Source organism: Balaenoptera ricei, chromosome 2 (assembly GCF_028023285.1).
Source record: "Balaenoptera ricei isolate mBalRic1 chromosome 2, mBalRic1.hap2, whole genome shotgun sequence".
NCBI classification, from domain to species: Eukaryota; Metazoa; Chordata; class Mammalia; order Artiodactyla; family Balaenopteridae; genus Balaenoptera; species Balaenoptera ricei.
In genome coordinates, this window is record NC_082640.1 from 187,168,994 (window position 1) to 187,183,647 (window position 14,654).

Sequence of the window (14,654 nt, forward strand, 5' to 3'; positions counted from 1 at the left end):
AAACACCTCCCCAAGGACCCTGCTGCTCTTCCCAAAACTCTCAGCCAGGCCCGGGGCCAGAGCATCTGAGATGCCAGAAACCTCAGTCACCCTGGTCCCAAGCCCCCACTCCCGAAAGGTGCCAGCTGAGCAGCGTCATGACAAGTGACCTGCAGCCTCGCTTCCCGGGCCCGGGCTGCCCGCCACACCTGGCACCTTGACCCAGGCCCAGATCCGTGGCCTCTGGACGCCCTGTTCCCCCGCTTTTTGGGAGACTGAACCATCCACCGGTGGTGAGAGCCATGGACATGGGGAGCTGGGGGCTCACCTTCCCCTGGAGGGTGGGGGGCAAACTAGCACGCAGGCCAGACCAGGAAACTATTTACTAAGCTCAGGGGAGGGGCGGGGCGTGCTTACACCTCGGGCACCCCAATCCCGGACAGGACACGGAGGACAGGGTGCGGAAGCCGGGGAGCCCCGAGAGGAGGGGCGTCCACAGCCAAGCAGCCCCTGGTGGCTTGTCGCAGAGCTCCAGGGTCCCAGCTCCCCTCCCAGCTCCACCACCTGCTGCCGAGGGGGCAGGACCATGCCCTCGGGGCCTCCTGAGTTGGGAAGGCAGCCCCCTCCTCTGGGGTGCAAGGGGCCCTGGGGGCACCCGGGGACGGGGTTGCAGACAGCTGCCCGCTCTGGTCTCCACCCACACCTGCACGCTCCCACACACCTGTGCATGGGCACGCTCACCTGCACACTCACACCCACATTCACACACGCTCACACCTCGCCATGCAGGCCCATGTGCACACTCACACACATGCACACACTCTGACCACATATGCACCCACATCACACACACACGCACACCCTCACGTGCCTCACATGCACACAGACACTCGCAGTGGCACCTGGCCCCCGCTCCCCTGCGAAATGGCACCTCCACATCTGGAGTCCCTGTCTCCGCCCACCAACCACAAGCCCAGCCCGCACGGGGGCCCCCGGGGCCTCCCCGGGCAAGTCTCCAGGACGCCCGCGAAGCCACCACCTGACCCCAGGTCCAGCCCCCCGTGCCTGTGCTTCTAGCGCTGAGACTAGTCTGGCCCCAGGGGCTCTGGAGCCACAGCAGAGGGGACTCAGCCCTGGGTGGGGACCACCCGGGGCCAGAGGGCAGCTCCGTCCCACACTCGGCTCTTTCTCGCAGGTGGTGGGATTCTTGTCCACACGCGGCTCAGGAGCAAGTGACAAGTGTGACCATCGCGGGCCGGTGGGGTCACACTGGGGACTCGGGCTGCTGCCACGGAACCTTGCAGGAAATCACGCAGATGGCATCCAGCCGAGGCCCGGGGAGCAGGGGGACCACAGCCAGCCCGCTGGCCGGAGGGCGTCCCTCCAGGCTGACACGGGGACAGGCCCGTTGCCCCCGTGTGGCACCTGGGGGAGGCCCTCCCACCCCCGTCGGCTGCCATGCCGCTCAGGCTGGGAACGGGGCGCCTGGTGAGGGGGTCGCTCAGTACACGCAGTGCCGAGGGGAGGCATGCAAGTCGCGGGGGGCCGGGCACAGCCCCGGCCGCGGCCCCAGGGCAGGCCATGTGCCCTGGACGGGGCGTCCGGGGCCGGGTCTAGATGACAGCGCTCTTCTCGCCCTGGAAGGTGGCATGGGGGGCCGGCCTGGCCAGCAGCAGCTCCTTCTCGTGGACCAGTTTGTCCAGCAGGTCCTCCTGGCGGTAGTTGTGGTAGACTTTCAGGAAGGCCAGGATGGTGATGGCCAGCCAGGCCAGCCACGAGGCCCAGAGGCCGAACTGTGGGGGCAGAGGGCGGGGTGAGGGGGCCAGCCAGACCCAGTGGCCACCACCCGCCCCCCGGGAAAAGGACGGACCCGCTGGGGAAGGAACGAGGTGCTGCGGGGACAGGACAGGACGGGGACGTCACCCCCGGCATCTGGCGGCCCTCCCGGCCCCCAAGCTGTGCAAACGCTTTGGGAACTCTGCCCACCCTCACGCCCAGACAGGGCCCGGGAGGAGCTGGGGCCGCTCGGCTCCAAGGGAGCTCGTTTCATCCGTAATGGAGCCTCTTCCAATCGCCGGAACAAATTGACCTTTATCTGCTGTTTCCAAACAGTTGAAGGGGAAACAGTTTAATCAGAACCAGCCTCGAGCTGCAATTAAACTGACTCAATTGAGGGTGTTTGTCATCAGACTTAGCCTGTACCTTCCTTGATCTGATCGGCATAAATTCCATAAACTCAGGCTGGAGCATTTCCCACTAAATTTGCGTGAAGGTGTCTCCGGCAGGCTCCGCTCGTTTCAGCGGGACCCACACGACGTCCAGCACCCACTATAGGGCTCCTCGCCATAGAAAGAGTCCTCAGACCAGCCACTGGCCAATGCGGGTCCAGAGGTGGACCTGAAGGCTGGTGAGCCCTGCCCTGTGTTGAAAGGATCCACCCCCTGCCCAGGGGGCCCCGTCATCCCTGCCATCAAGGTCATCGTCAGGGTCAGATGCAGATTTTGAGGGACAGGCCCTCTCTGACCACATGTCCCGACATGCCTGTGTTCCAGCAGACAGGGTCCCCGGAGTTGCCCTGTGGTCTCCTGGAGGGCAGGGGACGAAGCTGATACAAGGGCAGGGCTGGAGGAGAAGGGTCTCCCCAACAGTGGCTGGGGGGCTCCTCCAAATGCAGGGGCGGATCCCCTCCTGGGACACCCTTCCTCAGACACTGCCTCGGCATCCCTCTCTGGGGACTCACTGTGAGCCCTCAGGCGTCTATCTGAGGGCCCACTTGGTGCCAGGACCAGAATCCAGACTCCCGGCCCCGGCACTGCAGACCCAGGATGACGCCCGGCTTCCTTCCCAGCACCACCGGGCACAGAGCCACGCCCTCACTCCCCAGGCCTCCCCGCCTCTGCAGTTAGCTCACGCTGTTCCCTCCTCCTCGGACGCCCCACAGCCCCCCCCTCCGCACCCCCTGCAGGCATCCTCTCAGTCTCCAAGATCCAGCCGTCCGCTGGGAAGCCTTCCCGACTGCTCCCCCAGCACAGGGCTCACTCAACTCCATCTCCTCTGCCTGGCACCGTCCTTAGCTACGAGTGTGCTTCCTGCCCCGGGTGGGGTGAGGGGATGGGTTCGCTGTGCACTCAGTGAATGTTCAGCAGTGAACGGCCCCCTGCCCAGCAATGCACGCCTGCCGTCCGCCTGGGCAGCGCCACCCACCTGGGCGATCGCCCCCTGCCCAGCAATGCACGCCTGCCGTCCGCCTGGGCAGCGCCACCCACCTGGGCGACCGCGAGCTGATCGTAGAAGGCAGAGTTGTCCGCGTTCAGTTCCAAGTCGACGTCCTGGAGCTCCTCGCAGCTACAACGGCAAGACGCAGGGTGGATGGGGACCGCTGGGGGACCAAGCACGGGGGGCAGCAGGGCATCACCCCCAAACGGCGAGCGGCTGTCCCCAAGGTGGGGCAGACAGGCGGGGTGGGGCCCCACGGGTGGGGCAGGGAACCTGCAGACCCGGCCCCCATGTGGCGCTGGACAGTGGGGGCCACCAGCGCTGCCCGTCACTCTCCTGGAGACCCCAGCCTCGGCCCCCGCAGAGCCAGGGGCCTCAGAAGCAGGGCTGCTGGGCTGCTGCTTCTGGCCCCTCGGTCCCCGGACTGAGCTGCACAGTAGCCCGGCTGGAGGGCCACGGGCATCCACGGGGGCAGCCCCGGCCAGCTGACCCGCTCACCCTTCACCTCCTGGGGCTGGCAGCACAGGCCAATGTAACCAGCGGGAACTAGCAGGGCAGACTACAAAGTGCTAGTGACCCCCACAAGCTCCTCGTCTGTAGACAGGCTGGGCCAGGCCAGCCTCAGAAGCCTGGGGTGAATGCGGCCTGGGCTCAGGGGCCCGTACCATCCGAGGTGTCAGCACACGTTAACGGGAGCGAGGTGCCTGGCAGAGGGAGGCCCAGAGGCCCCGGCGCGCGCTGCAAGGGGCTGGAGGGCTGGAAGTGGAGTTTGTGAGGGTAAAGAAAGTCTTTCTAGAGAAGCCCAAGGCCACACCCAGGGGCCTGCCCATGCTCCGAGGGCTCTGGGGGGGCGGGGCGGGGGGGGGGCGGTCAGGAAGCAGGTGGACGGGGGCCCATCGGGCAGGGCGCAGCTCAGCATGGGCAAGACCCCAGCCCACAGAGGGGCTGCCCTGGTGTGGACCCCAAAAGAGCCACCCACCCAGGGTGCTTGAACTTCCCTCTGTTGCGTGCCCCAAGCTGCTGCAGAGGCACCCCGGGGACCCCCGAGGTGAAGGTGCAGGAATGGCAGGTAGATGCCCCCTGCCCCGCCCACTTCGGATCTTCTGTCCATTCTATACTTTAAGGTTCCAGATCTGATTTTTCTTAAAGAAAGAATCTGGAGTCTCTGGAAGAGGTAACCCAAGGGTCCCTGCCTTTCCAGGGGAATGGCCTGGGGCACTGGACGATGCCCCTTAGGGCTGGGCAGCGGGCAGCCCTTTGTCGGGGGTCAGGCAGTCACCATGCTCCACCTTGGGCCGCCCCCAAGCCAGAGATGGCCCCTGCCTCAGGGCCCAGAGCCTCCGTCCCAGCCCCGAAGGCCTCCGTCCCCGACGCCCTCCGACCAGAAACTTCCACTCCCGTCCCTCACCGTCCCCACCCCCTCCACCCTCATATTCCACACCCTCCTTATTACCACACCTGGGCCCAGGCCTCTGCCCCCAACGGCAGCACAGGGTCGGCTCTCTGGGGCCTTCCGGGACCTGGAGCCCACCCTGTGGGGCCCCATCACCCAACCACGTGCCAGCAATGACGGGGAAGCCGGAACCTCCGACCTCCTGGGCCTCCATCCCCCCCATACCCCGATCCACCCCCAGGGTTTGTGGGGCCCCTGCTCTTGCGTGAAGCCGCTGTGGGCTCCCTGAACTGGGAAGGGGGTACGGGCCCCAGGGCAGGGGCGGCCAGGTGTGCACAGGCGGGGGAACGGGTGGGATGAGCAAAGCTGCGGGCTCAGGGCGGGGTTCGTGCAGGAAGACGTCATCCCAGGAGCGGCGGGCGGGGCCCAGGGCGCACCTGTGGGGCACGGTGCCCTTCTCCGTGACAGAGTCACACCACATGGTGAAGCCCACGCTCACGATGGTGCTGGCGATGAAGACCAGGAAGACCACGAAGGCGCTGACCAGCAGGTTCAGGAAGGCGTAGAGGAAGGAGCTGCAGCGAGGGCGGGAGGGGGTCACTGCGCCACCCCCGGTCTCCACAGCACCGCTGCAGGGCCAGGCGGCAGCGGGAAGGCAGCCCCCCGCCCTCGGGGTCCCAGCTGGGGTCTGGGCCCCAGATGACGGGGTAGGGCCAAGTGGGGTCACCAGAGGTCGCTTCCCCTCCGGCAGCGTTCCTCACCCCACAGGCCCACGCGCCGGCCAGAGCTGCCCAGCCCGTCCCCCCAAAGCCCGGGAGTGGGGACCATCTTATAGCGGAGTCACGGCCACCATTCAAACCCAAGGCCGCCTGGTTCCGAAGCGTCAGAACCAGCACCCATGCTGAAAAGGCCAGACAGCCTTTCAAGGTGGATCACCCTCGCGGGCACCCACCAAGCCCATTTACCCACACAGTCATCAATGCGGCTGGCCTGCACCTGCATAGGGGTCTGTGACCCTGCTCTGATTTCTCCACTGAAACCTGAAAGGCCATGGGGTGACCAGAGCGGGCACCTGGGGGACCCAGGAGGCAGGGCCGAGAGGGCAGAGCTCGCTCAGGGCCAGGCTGCACTGCCCCACGGGGCCAGGGCCTCTCCAGGGTCCATGGGAGCACGGCCCCCACTGGGGTGCTTTCAGAGGGCGGCGATGTTTGCCCTCTGATGGCACGGCGGGTGGGGGGAGGGACGTGTGGGAACCCCCACCCACCAGACTCTCCTGCCGGCCTGGAAGCATCCACCGTCCCACCATCTCCAAACCACCCCCTGGAGATTCAGAGTCCTGCAGGAGAGCAGGCAGCTGAGCTGATGCCGCAAGGGGCAGGGGGCACAGGGCTGGCCCGTGGCAGGGGTGGCGTGGGCAGAGGAAACGCCCTCACGTGGGGCCGCAGCCTAGACCTACATCTAACCTGCTGCAGGTTTGATGTGAACATCAGTGCTTGCAGTACATTGAATCTGGGGGAAATGATTGATCAAATCTGGCTTCACGGGGAACATTCACTAAACAAGGTGTCAGCTGGGGTTTCAGCCAAGAAAACATCAAAGTTATTGTCACCGGACATGGTGACTATCAGCCGAGGCCAAGCAGCGATGGATGCACGGCTCCTGCGTCTGTTGTTTCTTTCTTTTGTTTATCCACCCGCCGGACGTTTCTGGGCCTCCACCCCCGCTGTGCTGGGCCCCAAGGACAACGCAGCACGGATGCCGCAGCCCCGGCCCAGGAGCTGCCTCAGAAAAACGGGCAGACGGTAAACCGAGGTCACCAGTGCCCAACTCACAGCACGAATGACCAGGCTGCTTTGTCACAGCCGGGACCGTCCGCATCTCCAGGGAAAGATCCCGCAGCGCTGCTGTCGACAGGCCCCATCCAGGGCCGCCCTGCTGAGTACCAAGGCTGGGAGGGCTTGAGCCACCCCGACAAGAGCGTCAGAGGAGGGGCGAGGATGCTCCTGAGACCCCAACAATCACAGCTGCAAGGGCAGGGACAGCGGGCCTGGCCCCATGTTTGCACTCACGCTCCCGCATACACGTGGGGCCTCCACACCCAGGATCCAGGCCAAGGGGACGAAGGTGAGAGCCGTGCGCAGGAAGCTCCACGCCCGCCACGGCCCCCCATCCCCAGTTCTCCAAAGACTGGTCCGGGCAGCGCAAGCTCACCTGCACGCACCGGGCGTCCACGGTCCTTGCCCAGCTCAGGGTCAAGGCTGTGTGTTCACTGTGCTTGAGTCTCAAGCTGCCCGCCCTGCTGTGTCTCGCCCTCTGAGGGTGGCACCGAAATCCCTGCCCGGACGGGACCATCGTGGGCTGCTGCTCTTCAGGTCACGCCCCCTCCACCCTCCACTGCGGGGGCCGACCGGAGCGGGCCACCCTCTCCCTGGCTCCTGGCTGCATCCAGCCAGTGGGGTCCCAGGGGGGACGTGACAGTGGGGGTGGGGGGGTGTTCATCCCCAGGTCCCTCCTGGGGGCAGCCCCAGGCTGGCGGTGTCCCTCCACCAAAGGTTGTCCCTCTTGGCGGCCTCATCCACGTAACCCTGCCCAGCCCCTCGGCCGGGGGTGGTGACAGGGTCCACACCTGGCCCACAACTTAGTCCTCAGGTTCTCCTCACTTGGGCGGTCATCAATCTCCACCTGGGACCCTGATGGACGCAATTCTGAACTGCAAAATCCATCTGGCCCTGAGAGCTCAAATTAGGGGTCAGGGGCCTATAGTTATGAAGAGAGGTACGTTATAGCCCATCCCCCTCCGAAGCTGTCACCAAGCAGAGGTGATGTCAAGCCCGGTCTGCCCTTTGCCAGCTGTGTGACCTTCACTCTGCAAGGCACTCTGGGGGCCTCGATTTCTGCTCTGTAACATCGGGTTATGGTGGGAACCGAGGGAGCTTATGTGGGTGAAGGGCACGTAGCTGCGGGGCCACTCATGAGCTCGCATTCCCCCAGGACAGACCTCAGCCCATCATCCAGGCCGGGTTGGGCTCACTGCCCTCTGACCCCCAAGCCAGGGGCACACCTGGAGCCCTCGGGCTGGGGCCTGTGTTGCCACAGGAGATGGGGTGCAGGAAGCAGGGATGGAGAAGCTGCTGAGTCACCCTTGGGAACCAGATTTGGAGACGGGCTCACGGCCAGCTGTGCCCCCTGTGGGGCAGCATGGGGCTGGGTGGGGCTCGGGGGTTGGGGAAGGCCCAGCCCACTGGAGCCCCCCTTCCCAGGAGCTGGTTTTCCGAGGAAAGCAGAGGTTACCCAGAGCCTACGCCCCTGGCATCTCCATCTTGGATGGACACTTGGCTCCAGCCAAGGAGAACACGGTGGTCCCAGGGAGGCCAGGGACGAGCTTCCACAGGCAGAGCAAAGGAGAAGGCCGCTCTTGGCACAGAAGTCCAGCTCACTGGGACGGCGGTTCCCTAGGTGCCCTCCACCTGCTGACAGGCCTCTGCCGTCCCCCCAGGAACCCTGTCCCCAGCGGGGCTCCTGGGAGGAGGGATGGCCAGGGTGCGGAGGGCAGGCCAGCGGGCCAACCAGCCGGCGGCAAATCCTGTTCCTTTTCGTTGGGGAGGGGCCACAACCCCCCCATTCTGTACCGAATTCTAGAGGCCCAGGAGGGCTCTTCACCCCCTGTGTGGACGGAAGTGCCCTCATGGAACCCCTGGCACAGTGGGCCTGAGACACAGCCGACCCGTCGGAAAGCTGCCCCTTCCCACCTCTGAGGGCGATCTACAGCACAGTCTCTGAGAGCCAGAAACCACCGACACTCCAGCCGCATCCCTATTAAATGGGCACAGATTTGGGGTCTCCACCCCACGAGACCCCACGGGAAGGGCCCGTGCTGGGGTCCTGCCAGCCAGCGGCCTCCTCTTACCCTCCCCATCGGTTTCTGGTCATTTCCTTGGTATCTGCTCTGGCTTTACAGATTTTTGAAGAATCGGGTGCGTGAGAGCCTCACTTGGCCCCGGCCCCCCCAGAGTTCACAACACGACTCCCACCCCCTCCTCCCAAGGACGGGCCGGGGCAGCGGTCAGGAACGGGAGCCCAGCACTCACAGGGTTAACTTCATCTTTCTCCCGCTACCTCTCAGGGTGCCCTGCCTGGAAGTGCCGTCTCCATGGTGACAGCTATCCTGGGAAGCCCTGGGAGCGATTTGCAGGCTGAGGGACACGTGTGGGCAGGCAGATGGGTTGTTTTAACCCAGCGCTCCCCACCCGTCAATCACAAACCACTGCCACCTGGACCGGCAAAGCTGCCCGGCCCCCAGGCCCAGGACTCACCCTCAGCTCAGCCAGGGGCCTGAAACAGCAATGCCCCAGGAGCCACAGGTGCCGCTGACCACTCACTCCTTCCCCCAGCCAGCAAGCAGGATGACACCCCCTGTACAAAAAGCTGCCCCGACCCCTTACCCGTCACACCCCTGGGCACAAGCCATCGGGGTCCCCAATCTGCACAGAGACACACACTGCACGAGGAGGGAGCTGGCACCACGGACACCGCGTCTGACCACTAGCTCGAGACGCAGCCGTGAGCCCCTCACACAGATCAAAGTGTAGGGTTCCACCCTGGGTCTCGGTCTGAAGTTGGACTCTTAGGAGAATTAGGGTGCACACTAAACCCTAAGCAGGCAGGGCCCTCTAAAAACCCAAGTCTAAGGAGGGCAGTGGTGTCCTTCATGGGCCGGATGTCCAGTGGCCATCAACACCCCTGAGAGCCACGGTCCATCACACTGCTCTCTCCACCTGCCCTTCCTGGCCTCCTGGCTGTCCCGAGTCCCTTTACCCACCCAGCACCTGCTCGTCTGGTCTATGCAGCTTGACCAACAACCGTGCCGGAATTGGCTGCCCTCAGGTGACCGTCCTGCCCGTGGCTGGATGAGGCAGACCCAGTCTTCCCACAGGTCCAGACCTGGCTGACACAGCGAGCCCAGAGCGCTGACCCCTGGGTCAGATTGTGAATCTGCAAAGGCATCAGGACCCGTGAGTGGCTGTGAAGCGGCAAACCTCAGGGGGCAGGAATCTTTCTGTCATTCACTCAACAATCACTAATTTGGTGACTCCTGGGCACCATGCCCCATGCTCAGCCCTGAGCACACAGAGGTGAACAAGGTACGTGTGCGCTTTGGGTTCAGCCAGCCCAGGGTCCCCTCAGGTGCATAGCCATGGCCTGGACATCCACAAGAGCTTTGACCTGCGCCTACAACCCGAACCAAGAAGAAAGGATGACACTTGTGACAGATGTCATCACAGCTGACCAACTGCCAACTGGCTTGTGTGGTGGACAGGGTGCGAGCGGGCAGTGGCACACCACGTGGCCTTGGGCCGGAATTCCTGATGGCTGAGAAGGACATTCTGCAACAGATGTCCCTGGAGAAGAGAAGCCTGGCCCAGCCTTGGCTGCCATGGTCGAGGCCATTGGTGGTAGGACAGATGAGCCCCTAGGACTGATGCAAAGGGACAGAGGACCCTAAATGTTCCTCCAACCAGGCCACCTCCATGGGAGCACAGGCTCCCTCTGTCCTCAGGGGACGGGCACAGTGAAAGAGCACAGGGAGGCATGTACACTCCCAAGCCTCAGTTTTCTGTCTTTAAAATGGGGATGGGGATGGTTTCATAGAGCTGATGGACACCTTCTATGAGATGACAAAGGACAGAAGCTGTCCCTAGGTTCCTAGGTTTGCTGCCCAACTTGTGTGAAACAGGCAGTCCTGCGTGACCAGGTTTCCTTACTTGCAGGCCCTGGGCTCCCATTGCTCTGCTCCCAGCCTCTGGTGGTGCCTCTGAAACCTCCCGCCACTCAGAGCCACGGGGGGCTGGGCCCCACCTAGAGAGCTGCTTGCGTGTCCTCGCCAGGTACACCCTGAATGCCTTGAGGTCACCTGTCTTGTAGGGACAAGCTGGAACCATGGGCGTGAGCTGATGGCCAAGCTGTGGCCCCCACCTGGCCTGTGCCCACTGCCCTCAGCTTCCCAGACTGAAGGGACCTCGACCTACCCCGCCTGCTGACCGCCCATCCTCTTCCTCAGACCCTGTCTCGTAATCAGAGATGCTTCTCCAGCCCCAGCCTGCACTGGAGACTCTGACTGGGTACCACATGGGCTTGGCACCGCAGGTGCAGATGGTGTCTCAAAGCCTCCTCGGGACACCAGCCATCGTGCGGGTGGAGGGAAGGAGGAGCAGAGCAGGCGCCCCCCTGGGACTGGCCTGGGCTCACCCTGGGAAGAGCCCCCACCCCGCACACAGCACCTGGAGGACGCCCTGGGCTGACACATGGCTTCTGCAGACCCCAAATGCAGAACTTTAGTGCACTGGGTTGAATTGCATCCCCTGACAACGTATGCCCACATCTGCACCCCCAGTACCTGTGAATGTGACCTTATTTGGAAATAGGGTCTTTGTGGGTGTCATTAAGCTAAAGATCTCAGGATGAGGTCATCCTGGATTTAGGGTGGGCCCTAAATCCAATGACTAGTATCCTTATAAGAAGAAGGAAAGAGAGAGAGAAGAGGCCAGGTGGAGAGGGAGACAGAGATTGGAGTGATAAAGGCCTAAGCCAAGGGACATCAGGGGTTGCAGCGGCCGCCAGGAGCTAGGAAGAGGCCTGGAAATATTAACCCCCCAGAAGAAACCAATCTTGACAACACCTTAATTTTGGGCTTCTGGCCTCCAGAAGTGTAAGAGAATAAATTGTCTTAAGCCCCAGTTTGTGGTGCTTTGTTACAGCAGCCCCTGGAGACTCATACACATGGGTTACTGGGATTTCACCCCTCTCCCCCCAGCCTCAGCTGTCCCTTTCCTCTTCAACCTGCAGCCCCCCTTCCTCTCTCCAGCCCCTCTCTCCATGCCAAAGCCAAGCTGAGAGCTCTCAGGAGTCCCTGCCCACTCACAACCTCAAGGCCCCACCTCCCCGAAAGAAGTGAAAAGCCACTAAAAACTGCCAACAGATGATGGATGGGGGTGAGGGTGGGGGCAGAGTTTGGGAGAAGGCGTGGACTTCCCACGTAGATGTGAGGGCAGGCAACAGGCAGGAGTGGCCTCCCGGGACCTCTGCAGGAGACCTGGCCGCTCCAGGGCGCAGGGATCCACAGCCTGGGCGTGGGTGGGGCGGGCCACACAGGGTCCCACAGGGGTAGAGGCCCAGGGAGTGTTACCGGCTGAGAACCCCAGCCCAGGGACCCACATCCCGCTCTCTCACAAAATAGAGCCAGGACAGGAGAAGGTGAAGAGGAGAATGGAGGCCAGGGGAAGGGAGGCTAGCGGGACCTCACAGACCTGCCGCTCCCTCTCCCGCATCCCCCAGCCAAGGTGTGTGCGGTAGCGGTGGGCCTCGAGGGCCTTCCCTCCGGCTTTCCCTCCCAGGAGGATGGGAACGAGGGGAGGATCCCCTGTTAGCCTGGTCTGCCCCCTGCCTGCCTGCCTGGTCCCTCCCAGTCCACCCGGAGCTGGGAGCAGGCCCAAACCCGGCTGGGAGCTGTCCGCGGTGCTGACGGGTGTGGGCCCCGCTGGGCCAGAGAGGGAGGCCCAAATCGGCTCCGAGATGACGATGCAACATTTGCACCCCGGGCTGTGCATGGTGATGCGCACTTGGAGAGGGAAGCACTGGCCTGGTACGGAGAACGCCACGGTCCCTCGGTTCTGCGTGCAGACAAAGGGCAGTTTCCCTGGAAGTGGTGAGGGCCGATGGTTGATATTTTCGGGCCTCTGAGACCATGGGGAGATGCAGGGACTCACGCTCCTTCTTGTCAGGGGAGAGCCTGGGGCGCTGCGGGCACGGGAGGGGGGCCGTGCCAGGGGTAAGGGCTGCGTCTCTTGGTGCAGGGCAGCTGCGAGGGCCCCACTTACCCCTCGTGTCCCTTGCAGAGGAAGAAGAGCGTGCGCCAGGCGTGCGCCGCGGCGAGCAACAGCGAGAGGAGGCTGGCCAGCAGGGCGAAGCGGCAGGCGGCCGGCGGGCCCCACTCCTGCACGGTGAAGCGCTCGCGCTCCTGCACCGTCAGGTTGGCGCTCAGCCACATGCCCTCGGTGAAGAGCAGGCAGCGGCCGCGGAAGTCGTGGCCATTCTCGGACAGCGGCACCACCACCACGAAGCTGAACAGGAAGGCCAGGAAGTAGCAGGCGCACTGCGCGAAGAGGAAATTGTTGAGCGCCATGGCGGGGCCAGGCGGGCCGAGGGAGCGGCCGGAGGAGGCCGCGGGGCTGGCTGGCGGCGCGGGACGAGGGGCGCAGGCCGGCAGGCGAGGCCGCGGGAGTCTCCCGGCGCCGCGCGCACCCAGGCCGGATCCGCGCGGGAGGCTGCGCAGTGGCGGCGCCGGCGGGGTCCTGCGCGCCCCGCCCGGGACGCGTGCGCAGCGGCCGAGCGCGGGCCGCGCCTGCGGTCAGCACCACGGACAGCTCCCGGCGGGCTCGCGGCGCGGAAAGGGGGCGAAGGGGACAGTGGGTGGGTGTGGGCCACGCTGGAGAATGGGTGTACCGATGCAGAAGCGGAATGGAAACCAGGAGTGGGAATGGGAAGATTGCTATGTCGGCTTACCGAGACCCGACTCTGGTACCAGGAGCTACCTGTGTGGGCCTCACATAGGATGGTTCCCAGGTCCCCAGTTGCCCCATTGGCGTTAAGGAAAGGAGGCTAGGAGGGAGGGATTCACAGGGACGGATCCAAGATGCCCATAATGAGGGGTGGGAGCGAGGTTTGCAGTCCGGACTGGAATGACTCTTTTTCGGGGGTCCTGGAGTGCACCAAGTATATGGGAAATGGGCCGGAGAGGGGAGGATCTGGGGTCGAGGAAATGGCACAGGGGTCGCCCACGGAGAGATGGGTGCCGAGAGGACAGAGTGGGTCTGTTAGCTGTTTGTGCTTCTCCAGCACAGCACCCTCAGAAGGGACATCTTTCACACTGCCTGACACAAGCAGAGCCCTGAGTTGGTATTTGTAAGATAAATAATGGATGCCCCAGGCACCTCATTAAGACAGCCTTTCCCGAGATGGAATCTGCTGATGCATTAATTAATGGAATTAATGCCTTTTCTAGTTCCCTTTAAGACTAAGTCACATTTAGTCCTATTCCTAGAGTGAGGAAGCCTCCTTCTAAAAGAAACTGCCAAGTGGTTTAAAATTACATCAGCATTTTTGTTGCAAGCACTAAAAAAACCTTTTTGTTTTATTGCCAAAGTAATATATGCTCATTTTAAGAGTCAAGCCACATAGATATGTATAAAATAAAAAGACAATGTCCCCTTCTTGTCCTCCCCACCCCCACCCGGCCACATGACTGGGGTGACCACTCTTCACAGTCTGACTTCAACTTTTCTAGACATTTTGCTAAGCACATAAACACACACACCCACAATTTACACAAGTACTTCATACTATACACACCATTCTGCAGGTTGATTCCTTCATTCAGCAGTATGTCATGGACATTATTCCCTGCCCACACATAGAGATCTACTTCATTCTTCTTAATAACTGTGTAAAAGTCCATAATCATGAAGATTCCACAATTTGCATAACCATCCCTCTTTGGGTAGCTGGTCAATGTCTTCCATTTTTGCTAGTTCAAATACTGTTGAGTGAGCTTCCTTGTACACACATGCTTGCGCACTTGTACAGGTATTTCCTAAAAGAGAAGTTCTTAGGAGAGGAATTGCTGGGTCATGGGGTATGCACATTTTAAGAGTTGACAGAAATTGCCAAACTGGTCTCTTAAAATGTTGTACCAACTTACCTTCTTATCCATGCTGCAGACACCCTCTCCAAAACTGAGAAAATCAGTTGTTTTTAAATTCTGTTAGTCTTCACTGATGTGTAACCTTGGGTTTCCCTTATCATCGTGAGGTTGAGCATCCTTTCCTATGCTGGTACTATTTGTAATTTGTCTTCTGTGCATTGCACATTCACTTTGCAGTCACTTTAAAGCACACATTGAAGACCAGCCATGGGTCTGGGACAGCAACCCTTCCCTTAGAGAATACACATGGGGTTTCTGCTACTGTTGAGTTCCCCCATTCAACCAAAGGGAGCCTGCTCAGGAAATTCA

The 14,654-nt window shown here is 62.3% G+C and overlaps 1 protein-coding gene across 1 annotated transcript; it reads right to left on the reverse strand.

The window, feature by feature from the left end:
• Positions 1–1,592: 1,592 nt before the first annotated feature.
• On the reverse strand, positions 1,593–12,767 carry TMEM179 (transmembrane protein 179). Its single transcript, XM_059915883.1, has 4 exons — positions 12,463–12,767; positions 5,026–5,163; positions 3,246–3,324; positions 1,593–1,772 (listed from the first exon to the last, which is right to left on the reverse strand). Exons 1-4 carry the CDS (start codon positions 12,765–12,767, stop codon positions 1,593–1,595), a joined length of 702 nt encoding a protein of 233 aa, XP_059771866.1.
• Between the last annotated feature and the right edge of the window lie 1,887 nt (positions 12,768–14,654).

What these genes read in the sequence shown, in the direction of transcription:
- TMEM179 (XM_059915883.1), bottom strand. Translation starts at nt 12,767, where the DNA reads ATGGCGCTCAACAATTTCCTCTTCGCGCAGTGCGCCTGCTACTTCCTG. An exon ending in CTCTGCAAGGGACACGAGGG is followed by an intron (nt 5,164 to 12,462) that starts GTAAGTGGGGCC and finishes CCCTCGCTGCAG; the next exon opens with CTCCTTCCTCTACGCCTTCC. An exon ending in AAGGGCACCGTGCCCCACAG is followed by an intron (nt 3,325 to 5,025) that starts GTGCGCCCTGGG and finishes TTGCCGTTGTAG; the next exon opens with CTGCGAGGAGCTCCAGGACG.